The 24,804-nt window shown below is 36.6% G+C and overlaps 1 protein-coding gene across 1 annotated transcript in view; it reads right to left on the reverse strand.

The window, feature by feature from the left end:
• Nucleotides 1-24,804, reverse strand: part of UBTD2 (ubiquitin domain containing 2) — an 83,232-nt gene that overhangs the window by 15,219 nt on the left and 43,209 nt on the right. The window contains exon 2 of the mRNA XM_063087079.1: nucleotides 3,230-3,466. Coding sequence (XP_062943149.1) covers nucleotides 3,230-3,466 — 237 coding nt within the window. The remainder of the gene's footprint in view (nucleotides 1-3,229; nucleotides 3,467-24,804) is intronic.

Below are 24,804 nucleotides of genomic sequence, written 5' to 3' on the forward strand. Positions count from 1 at the left end.
CTATCAATAGAACCACTATAAGAAAAAAAGAAAGGAAGGAGGAAACATGGAAGAAAGGTATTTTTGTTGCTTCCTTGAAAAGCAACTCAGATAAGAAGGTAACCATTCATCACACTTCAACGGAAATATGGCCATTATCAAATACATAATTTTTGTGTATGTAACACTGATATATTCTAAATACAGTCTAAATCAAAAAAGGCGTAATCCTTGCTTATTTTAAGCATACAATCTAAAATCACAGATAATGTAAGATTTTATATATATATATATAAACATTTACAAACATATTTTCAAGAAGTTATTATATATTTATGTTGAAAGACAACAGTATGAATAAGATTGAAGTAAAACGATTATGGGAAGAGAAGACAGAAGGGATAAGATGAAAACAAGAGAGGAGATATTTGATTGCAGAAAACACAGAAAGGAGTGTAAGACCCAAGATCTCTTCAGATTATCAATCTATGATCTGTTCAATACTCTTAAAGGTCATACTTAGAGATGTAGTTGACAGAGGTAGGGATGAATCAGGTATGGGATGAGGCTGCACTATGTCCACTCTGCTTTGGTGTCCAGTTAATAAATCTACTAGTACTCTTACTATTGAATCAACCTAATCTCAAATCCTATCAGGCATATGCCCAAGGGCAGAGTCCCCCAAAAGCCAACAAAAGATGTCACCAGTAGATAATACATCCAGAAAATAAAGTCTATAATTCAAGATTTTGATGCAGGGAATTTACTTGTTTATGTCAGAGTTCTGTAAATAAAATCATCAATACTACTATTTATTGTTTTTTGGATACCAGGCACTATAGTAAATAATTTACATGTATTATTATCACATTTAACCAACACAACCACCCCATAAGGTAGTTACTATCCACATTTTACAGATGAGGGAATTGAAGTTTACAAAGAAATGATTTTCCCAAAGTCACATAGCTGTAAGTAATACAGCAGAGGCAGAAGTGAAACTAGATCTGATATCAAAGCCTGAACAGTAGCCAAAGTCTATGTAGTAATTTAAACTCAAAATATGAAGTACCTTGGGATGTTGAAGAGGTAACACAACACAATGTACCCAAAGTAAAATTTCAAAAGTCTAATTACATAAAAAAAGATGGAAAGAATTTCAGCAATAACACTGAGCAGGTCTAGGTAAAGGAATAATACAACTAAATAGTTTAGTTATAAACTTGTTTTGAATTAGAGTGTGTATGACAGAACATAATTAACAGGTCCGCCCAAGAAATATCATTGATAAGTTTCAGATATGAACAAGGGAATTCAATCAAGAGTACCAATGAAAATAATATTAATATCCAGAAAGTGATTACAAAGCTTTGAAAGAGGAAAGCTCAGACATCATCTTGATTCTTTCATGCTTATGCAGAAAATATTCCTAAAACAGAGGTGGGGTGGGAAGTAGAGGATCATCCTCAAATTTCCAAAAATAATTCTCCCTAATCTGCTAGTTGGTGGGGCTGCCAGCAACATTACTTTTCTTGGCAGTTTACACAGATAAACAGAAATAGAAACTTGAGTCTTTAAAGATCCAAACCCACATCCAATAGGATACACATAGGCCCTGCCCTACATGAACCAGAGCTACTTTGCTCCATGAACTTTTAAAAGAAATTGCAATTCACGGAACACAACCAGATATTCCTGGAGGTAACTATGATAAGTAAAAAGTCAGGAATTCAAAGTTCCAAGGTTCTCGATTTCAGGCTTCTAAATTAAGACAATCATGCACACATGGCTCTTCTTCCACCCACTTGCAAACCTATATAAACATATATTCTGCTTGAAAAATATAGGAGATAAACATCAAAAAGAGAAGAATAATAAAACAATCTGTAAAGAAAAGCTCTTCCCTTTTCATTACGTAAAAGTAGTATCTGAAGAAAATAATTATAGAAATGAAAAAGGTAAATGGAGTAAGATGATGTCTACCTCCTCCCAACCCCCAGTCACATAAGAGACTATTGTGAAAATTGGGACTAAAGAGTCATACTGAAATGGCATTCTATTGTAAATTCCTCAAATGTAGGAGGGATCATTTTTACACAAGTGTAGAAAAAGTTATCAGTGGATGCTCAATAAATGTTAGTAACACAAGCCCATGCTAATAAGCTTTCATAATAAAGAACTGACAGCTATATAAAAAGAAATGTATCTTGTAAGCATGACTAATCAGAAAATTAATGGAGATTTGGAAAGTTGGCAAGGATAGTAAGATAAGTATTTTTTATTTGACATAGAGCCAAGACATAAAGCAGATGATTAAATAATGAAAAGCACTGTTCCTCTAATAATGTAGTCAAAGGGAGATATTGTGGAAAAAACAATAAAGGTACAATAATAAATAGAAAACAGTCCAAGGAAATTTCAGTGGCTTCCTATTGTAAGGGTCTGAAGAAACAACCTACAAAACTATTAACTTGAACAACTAAAGAGAAAAACAAGTATATTAATGCAGAAATCAAAAGAACTAAGTCTATAAATACAAAATTAACATCTAAATTTTAGTATAGCATGAAAATTTTTAATGTTTCTAGTCAGGAAAAGCAAACAAGAATATGTGCATGGGTTTTGCATATATACATCCCTGGAAACACTCACAGCTTATGGGTGTCCTTGGAGTCACATTCCTAAGCAAAGGAGAGAGGTCTCTAGTAACGCTCAGGGCTTTAATCATAGAAAACTGTCCTTAAGAACATGTGGAACTCACTTCTAAGTTTAGGTTTGCTCATTATGCTAAAAATAGGCTTGATAAGAAAGTGTAATTACTAAAGGAGCATCCACTAGTCTCTACAGCTTATAAAATCTAAATTGAGACTATATCTCTAGGGCTGGTAGAAAACCAGTGAAGTTAGAAACTCCAAGAAATGAGCTGGGGGATAGGGTAGGGGATGGAGAGAAAAAAGGTCTTTACAACAAGATTACATGGAAACTAGAAAAAAAAATTATCAAGTGTCCTCTTTTCTGAGATTAAAAGGTATTAAAACAACATAAAACATATGAACACACATAGTAAAACCTGTTTCCAGTTGAAAAATACACAAAGAAACAGAGGAATGCTATTCCTTGTTACATTAAAAAAAGAAAAAAAAAAGTTAGAATAATGCAGAGCAAGAAAAACAAAGGCTTTCATTTGGTTTCTTGCTATTCGAAACAAGCTGATTATGTTCCCTTTGTCTCTGAGGAACACCAAACCTACCATGTGGTAATGTTATGTTTGCACCATCAATGATTGCTTGTGCCAGTTCATGATCATTGCTCTCAAAAGCATGTGCAGCAGCCTTCAAGGCATCCCAAATCTCTTTACGGCCCTCAAAAGCTGGTGCGGTGTCCCAAAATTCATCCCTCTTGCTGCGCAGTTGTCCATCTGTCATAGGATAATCGCTTTTCCATTTTGGTTTCTCTTTTTTCAAAGGCTGGTTACGACCTAGAGCAACTGAGAAGAAAAATAAAAGACTGACATCAAAACCAAAATTTTCAAAATATCAAGTTATATGGTCAATCCTCTTTTGAATTCTTTCACCAAAATTATAGCTATAAGTTTGGCTATTAGCTAATTTCTGTATCCTACAATTCCCCTGACCCATTTTAGAAATACAAGAGCAAATGGAAACATTAGATGGCTCTATGCAAAACTTCCAGTGACAAATTAGTAGTTCTTCCCCACTCAGTATGCCTTCTCCAAAGGATAATTAAAAATAATTACAATTGTAACAAATGTACTACTCTGGTGGGGGATGTTGATAATGGGGGAGGCTATGCATGTGGGGGTGGGGGGGGCAGGGAGTACATAGGAAATCTCTGTACCTTCCTCTCAATTTTGTGGTGAACCTAAAACTGCTTTAAAAAAAAAAAACTTTAAAAAATACAATAAAAGTTTTGTTTTGATGTTTTTAAAAGACTGTCTAAAAGAATAGCAATAAGTGTTTTATCAGACTGTAATGCCAGGATACAAAAGAGTCAAGGGATGTCACCATCCCTTGCCACAAGAGAGGAAAGATACACAGGGAAAACCAAATGCCAATAGTAGCTTGAATCTCAGGAACTTTGGACATAAAAAGCCAGGAAGTAGGAACTGAGAAGATCCAAAAAGGAAAAAGACTGCTTCTGGTGTCCAGGGGAAGAACAGCCAAACCATCAGATCCATGAAGAAACTGATCAGAGAAATGCCTCCTCTAGCATTCCCCTTTCTGCACTCTGAAACTCAAACAGGAGCTAATTTAAACAGGGGTAGGAAAGAATACTTTATTTTTTTGGAGGAACTAGGAATGGAACAGATGATCTTTGACACTGGGCCAAGGAATAAACTTGCAATCACAAGGAACAGAACTACAATACCTTACTCTAATTTCAACTCAATAAGAGAAGAAAAACAGAGGGCAAAATTCCACTCCCTTTAGTCCTGTGTGGCAGCATCTCTCTTACAGAATATTACAGAATAAGTCAGAACAAGTCTGGTGCAGCTTCTATGCACCCAGATACTGACCTGGCATATGATCACAGATCTGTTTTCCATGGGTCATACTAACATACAGAGCCATTCTTCTCTATGACTCTGTAGCCATAGATAAGAAATAGTTTGATAGATAGGAGAAGAGGTAGAAAGAAAATTAAATGCGATGAAAAGAAGAGTGTTGGGCAAGAGTAGGTGGGAAATAAATGACAGAGCATGTGGGAAGGAGAGAGAGTGTATGTCAAAATTCAGGGTTCTATATTTAAGTGCAGAAAGCATACCAATTTAAAACAATTTACTCTCAAAAGGGTTCTAAAGCATTCATGAAATTAACTACTCCCTCACTGGCCCAAGGCCAAAAGCAACTGAGGTATGCATCACAGAAAATAAAATGACTCCAGCCCCTGGGCAATACTCAAGGATATACTCCCTGATGACAAGACCAACTAATGGTGCAAAGTTTGGTTTGACATCTGAATTAAAACATACTATCTTCATCCAGTCTGGCCACTTTATCTAAAGGCAGTATGCATCAGGTCTCTTCTGTCCTCTCACCTTCAGGGTGGCACACCATGGAACCACCAGCTGTTTTCCACTTAAAACACTGAGCACTGACTCACAATACTTTTCAGCCCTCTAAATGGCCCTAGTGAAACACAAAACAGGTGAGTTCTAAAAGTGTGCAAACAGCAGAGTAGGAAAACCATCCACTTTGTAGCAGAGCTGGAAATAGAATCCAAGCCTCCTTATTTAATTGACAAATATGCACTGAGTATGTATTAAGAGTAACACTATAGATGTGCCTGTCAGGTTTAATTCAAACGTGAGAAACAATCTATTCTAATGACTTTTCCCTACATCTTCCAAATAATACAGATAAATGCAGATAGAGCATAATTTTCCAAAAGGTGTTCAGAATATGTCCGATAATCACAATCTACCCACTGAACCTGCCAACAAGGTAAAATGCAAGGTAAACTTTATTTTATGCTACATCACCCTTGAGAAGAGTTAGGAAAGTTTATGGATAAAAGTATTAGTTTACTGAGCAGGAAATGGAAGACGGGACACAATAAGTAGGTAGACTCAATAGGTATCTATTTGAATAACGTTTCAGGTCTACATGAGTAGTTCCAGAGAATTATCTAGCCTTATATGTATTATATGTACCAGAGAGATAACTTAGTATAATTTTTCTTATCATTGTGAGAGAATCACAAGGCAAAGGCAAAACAACATAGCCTCCATAACCTCAGTACCAAAAATTAAAGCAACTGAAAGAGGCCCTCAAACAGAGGAACCCAATGGAAAAGTAATTTCATAATAAAGGTGGAAAATATTTTGGAAAAAGTAAAGGCACCTTCCTTACAAATGTGAGGTAGCTTTATTTCATCTCCCCCCATTTGTTGTAGGCATAAAACAAAGTCCCATAAAAAGGATAGATGATACATTTATGCAGCTTAAGGTAATCATCATTCCAAAGGTATTTTCAAATCAATATGCTGTCAAAAGGTCCATACTAATTACTCTGCACAAAAATAAATAAAACAAAATTAATACTTGTGACATGAAAACAGATTACTTTTATTTCTGTGTAGGTCTCTACTTTTTCCCCTATATCATAAACATACATATTACAGAATATCTGCATATAGAATGTCTATTATTAAAATGCTTAAATATGTGCAACAAATTATTATTTTAGTAAAACGACTAGGCAGTGCAGAATTTTCACTAAAAATCTAAGGTTAAAAGTTTTATATTAAAGGGCTGGCCCGTGGCTCACTTGTGAGAGTGTGGTGCTGATAACACCAAGACCATGGGTTCGGATCCTATATATGGATGGACGTTTAGCTCACTGGCTGAGTGTGGTGCTGACAACACCAAGCCAAGGGTTAAGATCCCCTTACTGGTCATCTTTTTTAAAAAAAAAGAAAAGTTTTATATTAAACTAAATGAAGTTTACAGCCTAAGTTATCTTCCGTTTTTCTTAAAAAAAAATAAAAAATTAATTAATTAATTAATTGATTTTATTTAAACTTTATTTTGTCGATATACAATGTGGTTGATTATTGTGGCCCATTACCAAAAGCTCCCTCCATCCTCCCTCTCCCCCTTCTCACCCAGCAATGTCCTTTCTGTTTGCTTGTCATGTCAACTTCAAGGAATTATAATTGTTGTCTTATTCCCCGCCCCCGGTATTTTGTGTGTGTGTGTGTGTGTGTGTGTGTGTGTGTGTGTGTGTGAATTTATTTATTTATTTTTAGCTCCCACCAATAAGTGAGAACATGTGGTATTTCTCTTTCTGTGCCTGACTTGTTTCACTTAATAAAATTCTCTCTAGGTCCATCCATGTCATTGCAAATGGCAGTATTTCATTCTTTTTTATAGCTGAGTAGTATTCCATTGTGTAGATGTACCACATTTTCCGTATCCACTCATCCGATCATGGACATTTGGGCTGGGTCCAACTCTTGGCTATTGTAAAGAGTGCTGCGATGAACACTGGGGAACAGATATACCTTCGACTTGATGATTTCCATTCCTCTGGGTATATTCCCAGCAGTGGGATAGCTGGGTCATATGGTAGATCTATCTGCAATTGTTTGAGGAACCTCCATACCATTTTCCATAGAGGCTACACCATTTTGCAGTCCCACCAACAACGTATGAGAGTTCCTTTTTCTCCGCAACCTCGCCAGCATTTATCGTTCAGAGTCTTTTGGATTTTAGCCATCCTAACTGGGGTTAGATGGTATCTCAGTGTGGTTTTGATTTGCATTTCCCGGATGCTGAGTGATGTTGAGCATTTTTTCATATGTCTGTTGGCCATTTGTATATCTTCCTTAGAGAAATGCCTACTTAGCTCTTTTGCCCATTTTTTAATTGGGTTGCTTGTTTTTTTCTTGTAAAGTTGTTTGAGTTCCTTGTATATTCTGGATATTAATCCTTTGTCAGATGTGTATTTTGCAAATATTTTCTCCCACTCTGTTGGTTGTCTTTTAACTCTGTTAATTGTTTCTTTTGCTGTGCAGAAGCTCTTTAGTTTGATATAATCCCATTTGTTTATTTTTCCTTTGGTTGCCCGTGCTTTTGGGGTCGTATTCATGAAGTCTGTGTCCAGTCCTATTTCCTGAAGTGTTTCTCTTATGTTTTCTTTAAGAAGTTTTATTGTTTCAGGGTGTATATTTAATTCTTTAATCCACTTTGAGTTGACCTTAGTGTATGGTGAAAGGTAAGGGTCTAGTTTCATTCTCCTGCATATGGATATCCACTTCTCCCAGCACCATTTGCTAAAGAGGCAGTCTCTTCCCCAGTGTATAAGCTTGGTGCCTTTGTCAAAGATCAGATGGCTGTGGGTGTGGGGATTAATTTCTGGATTCTCTATTCTATTCCATTGATCAGTGTGTCTGTTTTTATGCCAGTATCATACTGTTTTGGTTATTATAGCTTTGTAGTATAGCTTAAAGTCAGGTAGTGTTATGCCTCCAGCTTTATTTTTTTTGCTCAGCATTGCTTTGGCTATGTGTGGTCTTTTGTTATTCCATATAAATGACTGGATAGTTCTTTCCATTTCTGAGAAAAATGTCTTTGGAATTTTGATGGGGATTGCATTGAATTTGTATATCACTTTGGGTAATATGGACATTTTCACTATATTGATTCTTCCAAACCAAGAGCATGGGATATATTTCCATCTTCTTGTATCCACTCTAATTTCTCTCAGCAGTGGTTTGTAGTTCTCATTATAGAGATTTTTCACATCCTTGGTTAACTCAATTCCAAAGTATTTTATTTTTTTGGTGGCTATTGAAAATGGGCAAGCATTCTTGATTTCCCTTTCTGCATGTTCACTATTGGAGAATAGAAATGCTACTGATTTTTGTGTGTTGATTTTGTATCCTGCTACTGTGCTGAAATCATTTATCAACTCCAAGAGTTTTTTTGTAGAGGCTTTAGGCTGTTCGATATATAGGATCATGTCATCTGCAAACAGGGACAGTTTGACTTCATCTTTTCCAATCTGGATGCCCTTTATTTCCTTCTCTTCTCTGATTGCTCTGGCTACTACTTCCAACACTATGTTGAATAGAAGTGGTGAGAGTGGGCATCCTTGTCTAGTTCCTGGTCTTAAAGGAAAAGCTTTCAGCTTTTCCCCATTCAGGATGGTATTGGCAGTGGGTTTGGCATACATGGCTTTAATTATGTTGAGATACTTTCCATCTATACCTAACTTATAGAGGGTCTTTGTCATGAATGAGTGTTGAATTTTATCAAATGCTTTTTCAGCATCTATAGAGATGATCATATGGTCCTTGTGTTTGATTTTATTAATATGGTGTATCACAGTTATTGACTTGCGTATGTTGAACCAAACTTGGATCCCTGGGATGAATCCCCACTTCATCGTGGTGAATAATTTTATGTATGTGTTGCTGTATTCTGTTTGCTAGTATTTTAGTGAGGATTTTTGCATCTATATTCATCAAGGATATTGGCCTGTACTTTTCTTTTTTGGTTATATCTTTACCTGGTTTTGGTATCAGGATATTGTTTGCTTCATAGAATGAGTTTGGGAGATTTGCGTCTGTTTCAATCTTTTGGAATACTTTTTAAAGAATCGGTGTCAATTCCTCTTTGAATGTTTGGTAAAATTCAGCTGTGAATCAATCTGGTCCTGGGCTTTTCTTTGTTGGGAGCCTTCTGATAACAGGTTCAATCTCCTTCATTGTTATTGGCCTGTTCAGATTTTCTACGTCTTCATGAGTCAGTTTTGGGAGCTTGTGTGTGTCCAGAAATTTATCCATTTCTCCCAGATTTTCAAATTTGTTGGCATATAGTTGTTTATAGTAGTCTCAAATGATTCTTTGTATTTCAGATGAATCAGTTGTAATATCACCTTTTTTATTTCCAATTTTTGTTATTTGAATCTTCTCTCTTCTTTTTTTTGTTAGCCATGCTAATGGTTTGTCAATTTTATTTATCTTTTCAAAAAACCAACCTTTTGATTCATTGATCTTTTGTATTGTTTTTTTGGGTTTCAATTTCATTGAGTTTTGCTCTGATCTTAATGATTTCTTTCCATCTGCTAACTTTAGGTGTGGATTGTTCTTGTTTTTCTAGTTCTTTAAGGTGAAGTGTTAGGTTGTTTACTTGCCATCTTTCCATTCTTCTGAGGTGAGCATTTAATGCAATAAATTTCCCCCTTACCATTGCTTTTGCAGTATCCCACAGGTTTTGGTATGATGTATCATTATTTTCAATAGTTTCAATAAATTTTTGATTTCCTGCTTGATTTCTTCTTGGACCCATATGTCATTAAGTAGAATGCTGTTTAATTTCCATGTTTTTGTATAGTTTCCAGAATTTTGTTTGTTATTCATTTCTAATTTTAATTCATTGTGGTCCGAGAAAATGGGATAATTCCAATTTTTTTGAATTTGTTGAGACTTGATTTGTCACCTAATATGTGATCTATCCTGGAGAATGATCCATGTGCTGATGAGAAGAATGAATATTCTGAGGTTGTTGGATGGAATGTTTTGTAGATATCTGCCAAGTCCAAATGGTCTAGAGTATTGTTTAGATTTTGTGTTTCTCTGCTGATTCTTTGCCTAGATGACCTGTCCAATATTGACAGTGGAGTGTTCAGGTCCCCTGCTATTAGGTATTAGTGTCTACTTCCCTCTTTAGGTCTAATAGAGTTTGTTTTATAAATCTGGCTGCTCCAACATTGGGTGCGTACATATTTATGATTGTTATGTCTTCTTGATAGATCAATCCTTTTATCATAACGTAGTGTCCCTCATTGTCTCTTTTTATGGTTTTTAGTTTAAAGTCTATTTTATCAGATATAAGAATAGCTACTCCAGCTCGTTTTTCATTTCTGTTTGCATGGTAAATCTTTTTCCATCCTTCCACTCTTAGTCCATGTGAATCTTTATGGGTGAGGTGGGTCTCTTGAAGGCAGCATATAGTTGGGTCCTCCTTTTCAATCCAGTCAGCTAGTCTGTGTCTTTTGATTGAGGAATTTAAGCCTTTTACATTAAGAGTTGTTATTGAAAAGTGTTGATTTATTCCTAGCATTTTATTGATTATTGTTTGGTTGTCTTAGGTGTCTTTTGTTCCTTGCTTTCTGATTTACTGTTTCTTTTCTGTGTTTATTGGTTCCTTAGGTTGTAGATAGCCTTTTTGTTTGTTTTCTCTTCATGAATGCCATTTTTATTATACTAGTGGGTTTTGATTTTTCTTGTGTTTTTATAGCAGTGGTAGTTAATTTTCAGGAACCAAACCCAGTACTCCCTTGAGGATTTCTTGTAAGGGTGGACGTGTGGTGGTGAACTCCTGCAGTTTTTGTTTGTCTGAGAAATATACTATTTGCCCTACATTTTGGAAGGATAGCCTTGCAGGGTAGAGTATTCTTGGCTGGCAACCTCTGTCTTTTAGTATTTTGAATATATCATCCCATTCCTTTCTGGCTTTTAGGGTTCGTGATGAAAAGTCTGACGTTAGTCTGATTGGAGCTCCCTTATAGGTGATTTGACGCTTCTCTATTGCAGCTTTTAAGATTCTCTCTTTGTCTCTGAGTTTTGCCAATTTGACTATAACATGTCTTGGAGAAGGCCTTTTTGGGTTGAATACGTTTGGAGATCGTTGAGCTTCCTGGATCTGAAGATCTGTGATTTTTCCTATACCTGGGAAGTTTTCTGCCACTATTTTGTTGAATATGTTTTCAATGCAATCTCCTTTTTCCTCCCCTTCTGGAATACCCATGACTCGGATATTTGAGCACTTAAGGTTGTCTGATATCTCTCTCAGATTTTCTTCAATGCCTTTGATTCTTTTCTCTTCTTCTTTTTTTTTTTGTCTGCTTGTATTATTTCAAACAGCCCATCTTCAAGTTCAGAGGTTCTCTCTTCAACTTCCCCAAGCCTGCTGGTTAAACTCTCCGTTGTGTTTTTTATTTCGCTGAATAAATTCTTCAGTTCAGCAAGTTCTGCTACATTTTTTTTCAGGGAATTGATTTTCTTGTGCATTTCTTCTTTCAGGTCCTGTATACTTTTCCTCGTTTCATCATGATGTCTAGCTAAGTTTTCTTGTATCTCATTCAGTTTCCTTAGAATTATCTCTCGAAATCTCTTGTCAGTCATTTCAAGCGATTCTTGTTCTACAGGATCTAGAGCTTGAGAGTTATTAACCTTTGGTGGTGTACTTTCCTGATTTTTTGTATTTCCGGTATCTTTTCTTTGAGGTTTATTCATTGTGGCAGGGGTTTCACAGTCCACAGGTTTGACACTATTGTCTAAGATGTTGCTGGGGTTGCCAATTGGTATGGCTACCTCGGTGACTGCTCAGTTGGCCACTAGTGCTTTGTGTGTGTGGTTGCCTCGGGTGTTGGGCCTCTCCGGGGAGCCACCTCTCTGGTCAGCTTGGACTCAGCCCGGCTGCTGGGTCTCAGGATAGTACCACAGGGTGTGTGGTCTCTGCTGAGCTTCCACCTCCCGTGCTGGGCGTCTCCCTGTTCTGCACACACTGGGCCAGACTGCTGGGATGCACGGTGGCACCGCAGAGCGTGTGGTCTCTGCAGAGCTTCCCCTTCCCCTGCTGGATGTCTCCCTGCTCCGTGCGTGTTGGGCTGGGCTTGGGATGGAGCCAGGTGGTGGCGGTGAAGCCTACCTGCTGCTGGATCGTGCGGCAGCGGCCCCCGTACAGGGTGTGTGGTCTCTGCAGAGCTTCTGCCTCCCCTGCTGGACATCTCCACGCTCTGCACGCACTGGGTCGGGTTGCTGGATTGCACGGCAGCGGTGTGGTCTCCACGGAGTTACCGCCTCCCCTGCCGGATGTCACCCTGCTCTGTGCGCACTAGGTCGGGCTGGGAATGGAGCCAGGTGCCTGCATTGAAGCCTGCCTGGTGGATCACGCAGTGGTGGCCCCACAGGTTATGTGGTTTCTGCGGAGCCTCCGCCTCCCCTGCCAGACGTCTCCCCACTCTGTGCGCACTGGGCCAGCCTGGGAATGAAGCCGTGTGGTGGCGGTGAAGCCTATCTCCTGGATCGTGCGATGGCGGCCCCGCAGGGCTTGTGGTCTCTACGGAGCTTCTGCCTCCCCAGCTGGACGTCTCCCCCAGGTCTCAGGATCCTTTTGTTTCAGTGTTGGAGTCCATATATTAAAATACTCTTAGTTTCTGAGGCCAGGATGTCCAAAGTCCACGGTTTCAGAGGCTGGGAAGTCCAAAGTCCAGGGAGCACATCTGGTGAGGGTTTTCTTTGGTGGTGGCTTTACAGCAATGCAGGGGTCAGGAATGCAGCTGCTTTACAGGACCTCAGTGTAGACAGTTTTCCAGTGCAATGTCAATCTTCCCCTCCAAGTGCTGAAATGACTTAACACTCTAGGTTTATGCCAGGTCAGGGTACACAGATCACAGTTTCAGATGTTGGGAAGTCCAAAGTCCAGGAAACACACCTGGTGAGGGCTGCCTTCTTCTGGGTGACTCTCTACAGCAACTTAGGATATCACATCACTTTTGGAGGCTGGAAAATTACAATCCAGAGGCACATCCAGTGAGGACCTTCTTCTGGGTGGAAACTACAGGGTTTCCTGGAGACCCGATAGCAGAATTCTCTTGGACGTTGTCCTTCTTTCTGAAGCTCTGCACTGTAGGTCAGGGCCTCTCTGTCATCCGTCTTTCAGGATCCTGCGGTGTTTTTGGCCGTCCCCGTGGAAAGGAAAAGGTGAAAGTGTTATGAGGCGCCATCCTCACATGGGGCACCAGCTGTTGGGCGTCTCTGGTGGCCGCACAGGACCCCAACAGGTTTTTCCTTTCCCTAGTGGGTTGGGGCCAAAGGGGTTGCCCTTTTCTCCCCCCCAGGACTTGGGGCGAAAAGAGATTCCAAGAGATGGGTGAGCACGCTGCTGCTCTCCCAGATAGGGAACAAACACATACACACGCTTCGGGGGTTCTGTCAGGCAGCTCCCCTAAGTTACCTTTGTTAGATAAACAAATAACTGGGGGAAAACGAACATTTAACAAAAGCATTTAAACTACCCTTTCATAAAAACATGAAAATATTTAGGATTGTTATGAAGATTTAATAAGTTAATACTTGTAAAGTGTTTACAGTAATGAGTAGTATATAATAAAAGCACAAATTAAGTGTTTGTTAAATAAGTAAAAACAAACTTGAAGGTACTATATGAAATAAAAAAACTTTAACATTTTCACGAAAATATATAGGCTAAATCTTTTTTCTTTTCATAATTTCTGAATAGAACCTGACATTCTAAGAATTCAGCACAAAGTTCCTTCCTTAATTTTAAAAAGAACAGTTCTATGACTGCCATGCACTTCCAGTACATTTATCAGAGTACATTTTCCAGGAATCTGCTCACCAAAACTTGTGCTTTGATTTTAGGCTGTACCACAAACCTGTATTTCTGAAAACACCTGGACTCAGAATATCAGCTTAGCACCTAAGTAGTTTGTGTTTGCATCAAGTCAACTATTTTTAATTATAAGATGTGAAATATATATTTTCAATGGATTACATTTTTTTTTTTTCTGCAGCTGGCCAGTACAGGGATCCAAACCCTTGACTCTGGTGTTATAAGGCTGCACTCTAACCTTATGCTCTTAAACTTTTAGTTTTATCTGTTTCACACATCTTCTCAATCCTGATACCGGGAGAGAGATGTTTGGTATCATTCATAGTATCTGGAACTAAGTACTATGCTCTCACAGTGAAGAATTTAAAAAGATAAGAAACATCCTTTCATCCCCAAATTTGTTTCTAAATCTTTAAACCAGACAACCAACCATCCTTAGTTTTCTTCTATGGTTTAACATAAGAAACGTAAGATTAATAAAACAATATAATTTTTTAAAAAAATCTTAGTTATTTCAGAAAATATTCTTTTTTTCCTATCAATCAACATTTACTATTTCTTGAAAAAACTTGCCCAAACTTGCCCGCTTCTCAAAAGCTTCTTAATCATATTCATCTACTCCTTAACTTTGCTTGTAACCTTTAAATACTTCTTTCCACTTTTTGACAAATAGATCTAAATAGCACATAATTTAAAATATTATTGCTAGACAACTAAAAGCATTTTACCAACTCATTTTGACATTTTACTTATAAGAAACAATGACCTTCAAAATGAAGTATGAATATAGCTGTTTTTCTGCTTTTAGTTCCTCTTTGAAAACCCTGATCTTATGTTGGGACTGTGGAAATGAAGAAAAGAAAGGCCATAATGCATAGAAACTGTAAAAATATCAAGATTTGACCCAAGCAATAATAGCTTGAACAGATTGAAAACTGGAAGCCTGAGGGAAAAAACAGAATATTTAAATACTAACATTTTGTCAAAGGACAAAATATTGTTTCAAAGCATTCTGAAGACTTTTAAGCAGGGAGGAATAGACAGGGATAAGGATCCTATATTAAATTGACTAGAGTGTTAAGATAAGAAAATGGAAGGAAAATGTTTCTGTCACACTGGAGTTAGAAATTAACAGTATATAGAACCCTTCTATAACAGATTGTGCTAACCTAAAAGGATATTTGTAAAATATTTTATTCTCATGTAAATTTAGAATGCACTATTTATTTATACATACATATACATGTACATAACACATATATATTCTCTTTACCTAAAGCAACTAACTGCCAAAATAGAAATAGGGATATGAGGATTAAAACGCCTAAAATGCCAACAATCAATACCACATCCAAACCTTCTCTATTGTTTGAGAATTTTAAGGTGGAAGAGAATTTAGATTGTACAATCCAACCTCACTATTTGACAGATAAAAAACTAAGACCTAACAAGGATAATGATTGCTCAAGATCAAAAGAGCCAGTACTAGATCTCAAATCCCCAAATTCAAAGTCCAGAGCTCTCTTTCCATTACATCACTCCATGTCTTACCTGGGCTGTGAAATGTGTTTTCTTTTACATGGCAAATCAATTATGAAGATTCATTCTAAATAAAGCATGTGTTGAGTTTTTTACTAGTAGCACCTGTCCAGGTAAGTTAGAGACATCATTTTTGATACTATCATTTTATAATAAATAAAATAAAAATGAGAACTTTTGCCATGGTTATATCCTAAAGCTTATAAAAATCAAGTAATCAAAGCATAATAATTTTAAAGGCATATATATCATTCTAATATAAGCTGTTTGAGGTAGTTTTATTGCCAAAAAAAATCAGCATAATAACTTTATAATGACTTCCTGGTGAGCATATAAACAGGCAACAGTAAATAAAGCCTGCCTGCAACATAATATGCTCAAAGACTTTTCTTAATGGATGTCTTACTAAATGTTACAAAAGCACACAAATCCTTCCACCCACACAAAACAACTTAATTTAGAAGGATAACATTATATACAATTAGGACTAAGAATATGGTAACTTACTATCACCAGCCCACTGCATCTTTTGGGCGGTACATCAAACTCTGAAAGGGTTCATTTTACTGGGTGGGAACAATGAGTTTATCATGAGTTACATTCTGTGGAATGTAGGGACCTTTCCTCCTCTCAATTCATGGCGGGTGGAGGGGTAAGAGCACACATAAGTCAAGGATGCCCACTATCTCCCCTACTATTTAACATTGTAATGAAAATGTTACCCAGCACAGAGCAAAACAATGGGAAGTGTAAGAACCAGAAAAAAAGAAACTCTTATCTGACTGCAGATGACTGGAATATGCAAGAAAATCAATGCTAAAATTAAATAACATTATTCGATATGGTAGAAGGACACAAAACATGAGCCTTCTTGTATACGTAAAATACTCTGCTAAATTTACAGTGGAAGAAAAGTTTCCATTTATAATAGCAACAGAAAAGATAAAATACATGGAATGCAACACCTATATCAGGAAAATTTTTAAAACTCTTAAAAGATACAAAATTAGAGTTGAACAAAATGAAGACATCTCTTGATCATGAACAGAGATTCAACATCATAAAGATGTCAGTTCTCCCCAAGTTAATATCTACATTTAACATGATCACGATGGAAATAATTAATTTTTTTTCTGAAGCTAGATGAATTGATTCTAAAACTTACATGGAAAAATAAGCAAGAATGTTTAAGAAAACTCTGCAAATGAAGCACAACAAAAGAGCTGGCCCTACCTGATATCAAACCATATTATAAAACCTCTATAATTAAAAGTGTGTAGGGACATGAGTAATTAGATCAACAGACAGAATGAAGTTCAGAAATAAATCCATATACATATGGATAGTACATGAAAAACATGTTATCTTAAATCATTACAGGAAAATGTTAATTTTAATAAACAGTGTTGGGACTGGATAGCCATTTGAAAAAAGATAATATTGGGTCCATAATTTAAAAACTACACCAGAATAAATACAACATGAATAAAAGATCTAAATGTAAAAACCAAAAATATGCAAGTACTAGATGAAAACACAGGTAAGTTTCTCTATAACTTGGGAACAGTGAACACTTCCAGAAGCAATGAGGAAAAAACTGATAAATTCAAACTCATATAAATATGCTTTTGAATGGGGAAAAAGGAGTCAAAACACAAATGACAAAACTGCAGAAAATATTTGCAATTTTATATCACAAGGGGCTGACTGCATTCATATAAAGAACACTTAAAAGTGGAGAAGAAAAAAAGCAAAAACCATATGACAGAAAAATGCACAACAGATGTGTACAGCTCAAAGAAAAAACAGGTAAATAACATAAAAAAACCTTCCAACCTTACTTACACTAGAAAGGCAAGTGAAAACTCCACAGGAATTATTTCTTCTGCTATTAGATAGGCAAAAATCCAGGAAGCTGACAACATCTTATGCTGGTAAGTTGTGGAGAAATGGACACTCTATCACATTGTGGTAGGAATCTAAGACCCCATTGGACTACCATTCATAGGATTCCCAGAGGAAGGAGAATTTAGCAATATCTAACAAAATCACTTATTCGTTCACTCATTGACTCAGTAATCCCAGTTCTAGAATTCTACCCTCAAAATATACTTTCAACTGGGCCGGCCCTGTGGCTCACTCAGGAGAGTATGGTGCTGATAACACCAAGGCCACGGGTTCAGATCCTATATAGGGGTGGCCGGTGCACTCACTGGCTGAGCATGGTGCGGACAACACCAAGTCAAGAGTTACGATCCCCTTACCAGAAACATAAAAGGTTATTTCCTGCAGGCTTATTTGTAATTAGAAACAACTTAAATGTACTATGATACAAGTCATACAATGAAGTACAATCCAGCTGTAAAGAATAAGAAAGAGTTCTAGAAACTTGAATGAAGTTATTTCCATATTATACTAAGTAAAATAAAAGCAAGATACAGAACAGTGCATTTATAGTGGTACTTTTGCTTAAGAAAACAGGAGGGACAAGAATTAATATATGTGTTTGGTTATTTTTAAAAAACAAATAAACAAAAAAAGAACCACCTACACACTGGAAGGATAAACCAGAAACTAACAATAATGGTTAATCTGAGAGGGCTTTAGGGAAGAAGGGAAAGGTATGGGAGTAAAACTTCTGAGTATAGCTTTTTTATAGATTTGACTTTTGAAAAATTATATTTTACACAGTCAAGACAGAAAATCAAACCAAAAAACGGGGGGAAAAAAACAAAGCCAGAAAAAGAACACAGAAAACATATGAACCTGTTTATCAAGTGGATAACATAGCCACACAAACAAAATTATTTCAAGTTCATCTTAAACATGATACTCTGACTATACATCTTTAGTAGGATAAATTCTAAGGAAAAAAGAACTACAAAGACATCTTAAACTTCACTTAATAGTTAAAATACTAAGAATTCACTTTGAATACTAATTATTATAATTCTGAAATATTTGATGTTTATACAGGATAGAAGCAAATAAGAAGTCATCAATGTTAGTAGGAACCAAAATTTTTAATGAAAGAATAAAGAAAAACATATAAAAAATAAAAAGGGAAAAAACATGTTAATTTTGAGTTGGAAATATCAATATGAATTCATGATTTAAAGATAAATATTTTATAGCTCTTTGACTAAAAGGGCTTAGAAATAATGACAACCCAGTAGCAAGGAGCATACCTAGCCCCCAAATATTAGTTCTAAATACCATTCCTTACTAAAAAGAACCAGGACTACTCTTTTACAACCCAGTAACTGATTCAGGTAAGGATCAACAATAGATAAGCATCGAGGGTAAGAAGATATTCAAGGTGTCAGAGGATTACCCCATATATGGCTAATTGCCAAGGAGAAATTACACTGTAGATATCTTACATTCATTACCTTAACCAAATGGTCAAACTTAGCCTCCTCATGTGCTGCAATATGAAGAATGTAAGACATACATGAAGGATTTTTACCCAAAATGTTTAGTTCAATCTAATAAAACTTCATATGTTATATGAATTTGTATGTGTTATATATGGTTTAGACATAAAAAGGGGAAGTATGCATGTCTATCTATCTATAAACATACATATACACACATACAAAAGAGAAGACTGTATGTAAATATAGCAAGATGTTAACAACTACTGAATGTACATGGGAAGTATATGAATGTTTATTGTACTATTTTTTTCATGTTTGAATATTTTCACAATAAAAAATTGGGGAGAAAAACCCAAACCCTGCAAAGCAGTAAGACATGAATACAATATTCAAAGTACTTTAGTCTGACCCTGATATTACTTACCATTATGTTTACACAATCATTGGAGTTTTCTACTGCTGTAGACTGAAGGTCTGTGTCCCCTCAAAATTCTGATGTTGAAGCCTTACTACCCAATGTAATGGTATTTGGAGGTGGGGACTTTGGGAGGTAATCAGGTCATAAGGGTAGAGCTCTCACGAATGGGATTAGTGCCTTTATGAAACAGGAGAAAGAGGATCTCTCTTTGCCATGGCAGAACCCAGCAAGAGGGAAGCCATATGTAAACCAGGAAGAGGGCCCACACCAGATATCAAATCAGCAAGCAACTTAATCTTGGACTTCTCAGCCTCCAGAACTGTGAGAAGTTTCTGTTGTTTAAGCCACCCAGTCTATGGTATTCTTTCCTAGTAGCCCGAGCTGACTAAGATAGAAATCTTGGTACCAAGAAGCAGAGCGCTGCTGCAACAAATATCCAAAAATGTTAAAGTGGCTGTGAAATGGGTAGAGGATTGAAAATTTTTGAGGTACACACTAGAAAAAGCCAATATTGCCATGAAAGGACTGTTAAAGGTGATTCTGGTCAGAGCCCTGAAAGACAAGCTGAAAGCTGTAGAAAAAGCCTCCATATTCTTAGAGAATATATAAATAATCATGAACAGAATGTCAGTAGAAATATGGATAGTAAAGGCCAATCTAATAAGGTCTTAGACGGAAAAAAGAAACATATTACTGAAAATTGGAGGAAAGGTGATCCTTGTTTACAAAGTGGCAAAGAACTTGGCTCAATTGTGTTTGTGTTTTAGTGTTTTGTGATAGGTAGAACTTGTGACCAATGCAATTGGTTATTTAGCTGAGAAGATTTCTATGCCAAGTGTTGAAGGAGCAGCTTGGTTCCTCCTGACTGCTTACAGTAAAATGCAATAAGAAAAAAATGAAGACAGAATTGTTGAGCAAAAAGGAACCAGAATTTAAAGATCTGGAAAATTCTCAAACTGTCCATATTAAAAAGAGAGAGAGTTTGGAAGAGAATACTAAGGGTGTGGCACAGTGACCATTTAATGAGGAACTTGTGTGGATGTGAACCATGGACTTAATTAGCCATCCAGCAGGAACACTGCCAGTTTGAATTGAAGGGGACAGAGACAGGTCAGAAAGAAGGAAGGCTGTCAGACTTCTTGGATTTTACAGGACAGGACAATAGAGATATCCAGCTGAGAACATGTTCTTCAAGACAAGGGAAGAATGACCCTGAAGGTGAATCAGAGATCATCAGGGCTGCTTCCTTGGTTTCAAAGGGTGAGACAATCACCTCAGGTTTCAACAGGCCATAAAGCCTCCATGTAGTTTTAAAGTTCTATTTATGTATAGCCTTTAGGCTCATGCCTAATATGCCTACATATTTTCATGTTCATTAAGCACTGAAGCTGGCTGATCCCATCTACAGTTCAAACCCAGCAACTGAAGGGAAATATGGAAAAATCCTTATGTATAGGCCAATGCTTATTTGAAACAGAGTTAATAACTCAGCAATATTTTTAAAATGCTAAATTTAATGGATCAATTTGCAAGACTGTTTTTCCTTTCTACCCAGCTATTAGTGTTAAAATATCCTGGACATCTGGCACAGGGCAAGATGTTATAAGCCTGCTGCAGTCTATTGCCCTCACAGATTATAGGCAAAAACTTGGGACAAAATAAAAAAGCAACTGACTGGGGACTATGAAAAGTTAAAAACAGTAGGCAGATGAAGAGGAGCCAATACTAGAAGAACATCCTTTATTGAGGTGTTGGGTGAACTTCATGTGGTTGTTTTTCTTTTTCCTCTCAGATTAGACCTGAGGGTGGCCCCAATACTGAAATGTACAGCAGGATGCACTAGAAGAATGCTGAGATGTTCCTTTTTTTTTTTTTTTTTTTGTGGGCTAGAGTAGCAGGAAAAGGATGCCTTGTAAGCCAGAAATGAGGAAGTCCCTATCTTATATTTTAAAAAAAAATCTCCTGGCAATAGCAGTGGAGGGGCAGGTACATAAAATTAGTGAGAAAACCTGTTTTTTGTAGATGAAGGAACCAGGAAAAGGGATACTATAATATGAAGAAAGAGGGATTATATTTTATCTCTCTTTTTGCCACTTTATTATCACCATTTTACCCCAAAGGCAGTCCCAGTTACATGGACGTGCATGGCAGTGCTGGTAGCAACAACTCTGAGAGGAACCTATCTTTCTAACCATAAGGCAGAGAAAAGGGCCCCTTGGGAAAGAAGATCAAGGGGGAAATTGCAGAGCACAAATAGCTGGAGGTGCAAATACCTTAAAATTCTGAGTTTGAACTGACCCAAGTCCCAGGTTCACTTTTGACCTGTGCATGCATACAGCAGTCCCAGAGCAATACAGTAATGGCTTTGAGAAATAAACTCTGATATAAAGCGCCATTCTAGACCCACAGTAAGCTGAGTGGTGCTTGTACAAAGCACAGCAAAGGCTTTGAAAACTGAACTGATAACAGAACCACTAACAACAAAAGGAGAGACAGAACATAATGTCTGAATCAAACAGGGTTGATGACCTGCTAAAACAAAACAAAACAAATAGGTTTTTTATGGATCCAGACTCTCACATAGTATTTAAAATGTCTAGAATACACTCCAAAATTACTCAGCAGACAAAGAACCAGGAACGTGACCAGTTTTCAAGGGAAAAGGCAATCAACAAATGAAAAACCCTACCATGATCCATACGCTGAAATAATCAGACTTTAAAGCAGTTATAACCACATTCCATAAGGTAAACAAAAGAAAACAAAACTCTTAAACGAAAAGGAAGACGTCTTTAACAACTGTAATTACAGAAACTGTAATCAAGATCCAAACACAAATTTTAGAAATGAAAAATACAATATCTAAAATTAAAGATGGCCTGAATAGTAGAATAGAGATGGCAGAGGAAACAGTTACTGAATTTAAGAATTAATAGAAATTATACAATCTGAAGGAAAGAAGCAAAATATATTTTTAAAAATTGAGCAGAGCCTCATGGACCATATATAGAAGTCAGCAGGGACAATATTAAAAGGCCCAATATTTATAACCTAGGAATCTGAAAGAGAGAAAAAAGAGATTGGTACAAAAAAAAGTATGTGACAATATAATAGCTAAAAACTCCAAATATGATGCTGAAAATCACTGCTCGTACAGATAATCATAACATTAAAATGCTTATATCAGAAAAGTCCCAAATCAGTAGAGCAGGCTTCCACCTAGGACTGTAAAAGAACAAATTAAAGCAAGCTTAAGAAAGAAAATAATTAAGAGCAGAAACCAAAAAAACTGTAAACAGAAAAACAATAGAGAAAAATCAATAAAACCAAAAGCCGATTCTTTGAAAATAGGAATAAAACTGATCAACCTCTCACCAAACTGACCAAGAAAAAAAGAAGATAAAAATTACCAACATCAGGAACAAAAGATGATGTCACTATAGACCCTATAGACATTAAAAAGATAAAAAGGAATATTCATCCAGGAAGAAAGGTACAATCTAACTAGCTCTGTATCTACTAAAAGACAATAAATTTATCTTTAAAAACTTCCCAACAAAGAACTCCAGGCACAGATGATTTCACTACTGAATTCTATCTAGATACAGAATTAAACCTATATGTGTTTATAGATGTACATTTATTGATACATAGATATATATCTATGTCTTCGTGCATATAGAATTATATCTATGTAAGGAAGAAATAATACCAACTCCTTACAATCACTGTCAGAAAACAAAAGAGAAGGGAATACTCCCTAACTCAATTTATAAGGCCAGAATTGCACTGATAACAAAACAAGACAAATATATTACCAAATAGAAAACCATAGACCAATATGTCTCATAAACACAGATGCAAAGGTGAAATAAAGACTGGTTAGCCATTACAAAAGCTGAAAGAATTCATCACCTATAGTCCTGTACCAAAGGAAATATTAAAGCCCTTCAGGCAGAAGGAAGATAACAGATGGACAACTGAATCTACCCAAAGAAATGCAGAGTATCAGAAATGGTTAATGACATAAGTAAATATAAAAGATGCCTAAAACTATTATTTAAATTTCATTAAAATATAATTTAGTGACATCGTCAGGAAAGGTGGTATAAGGACTTTCAAAAGTTTTCTTCTCCATAAATGCAATGAAAACACTGGCAAAAACTATCAAAATAAACTTCTTGAGTACTCTAGGAATTAACCAAAGGTTTGCAACAATATGGGGAGCATTTATTCTTATTCCAGGAAAACAGCTGAATCTTGGTAAATACAGTGAGTACGATGGCATTTTAACATGTCCTAGATGCAGTCTCCTCTCCCCAGCACCAAGGTGGCCTTGGAAACCAACATATAGCAATCACAGCCACCAACCCAGCAGCCACAGGAGGGGTCAGGACAGGGTTGGAACTCTTTCAAAGCCTCATTTTCAGAGAACTGTCATCATCTGACCTATGAGGGAGTTTTCTGGAAAATGCCACTCATAAGGCTTGTTTTTATTTGGCTTTACTGAGAGTTCTCCCAGTGTGAACAGCCTTTTCTCAGGGGACATTTGTCAAAAAATAATCAGTAGTAATTGTCTAACATTCCACCTGCATGAGGCAGTGAAAAATTTGGGTCAAATAAGAAACTAATAAAAGCTGGGGAATGAGATGTCCACAAAAGCTGACATATTCCTGGGAATCTAAAAGGCCAAAGGCACACATAGGCTGTGTACATACCCAGGGCTGTGCACACATTCAGGAAAAACAGAAGAAAGTCCTCAGGTATCACTTCTGACTGACATTAAGACTCTACACAAGCAGGAAGTAAAAGCCAAGGTAGAGTTGTACAATGCTTGAATCTTGAAGGTGTGCCCCAATATGAACATAGAGCCATTTGGCAAAGAATGGGAGACTGGTTCCAGGCTTTTAAGGAAATCTCTACCCAATCGTTAGCTGACCATCAAGTCAAATAAGCAGAGACTTCAGTGGCCACACCCAATAAATATGGGCTTTACAGAATTCATTCAGGAAAACAGGTGGACAAACAAAAAGGAGCAACAACAACAAATCCTAAGAGAGAATGGAGAATATGATTTCCAGAGCTGCCATATTATATTATCTTAAGTGTCCAGTTTTCAACCAAAAATTGAGACATGCAAAGAAATAAGACAGTATGGTACACACACAGGGGAAAAAAACAAAAAATAGGAAAAGAAAAAGATTATAGAAACTGTCAATGAGGAAGCCCAGACAATGGACTTACTAGACAGACTTTAAACCAGCCATTTAAAATCTGTTCAAAGAACTATAGGAAACCACATGTAAAGAATTAAAAGAAAAAGAACAAAATCTTAATAAAAGTATAAAAGTCATTTTAAAATTATAAAGCTGAAAAGTACAATAGCAAATAACAGAAATGAAAAATCCACTAGTGAGGCTCAATAACAGATGTGAGCAGGCAGAAGAAGGAATCAAGGATGGCTGGCTAGCTCAGTTGGTTAGAGTATGATGTTATAACACCAAGGTCAAGGGTCTGTATCCCTGTACCGGCCAGCTGCCAAAAGAAAAAAAGAAAAAAAAAAGGAAGAAGAAGAAGAAAGAATCAGTGACATGAAGATA

Source organism: Cynocephalus volans, chromosome 2 (genome assembly GCF_027409185.1).
Source record: "Cynocephalus volans isolate mCynVol1 chromosome 2, mCynVol1.pri, whole genome shotgun sequence".
In the NCBI taxonomy this organism is placed as follows: domain Eukaryota; kingdom Metazoa; phylum Chordata; class Mammalia; order Dermoptera; family Cynocephalidae; genus Cynocephalus; species Cynocephalus volans.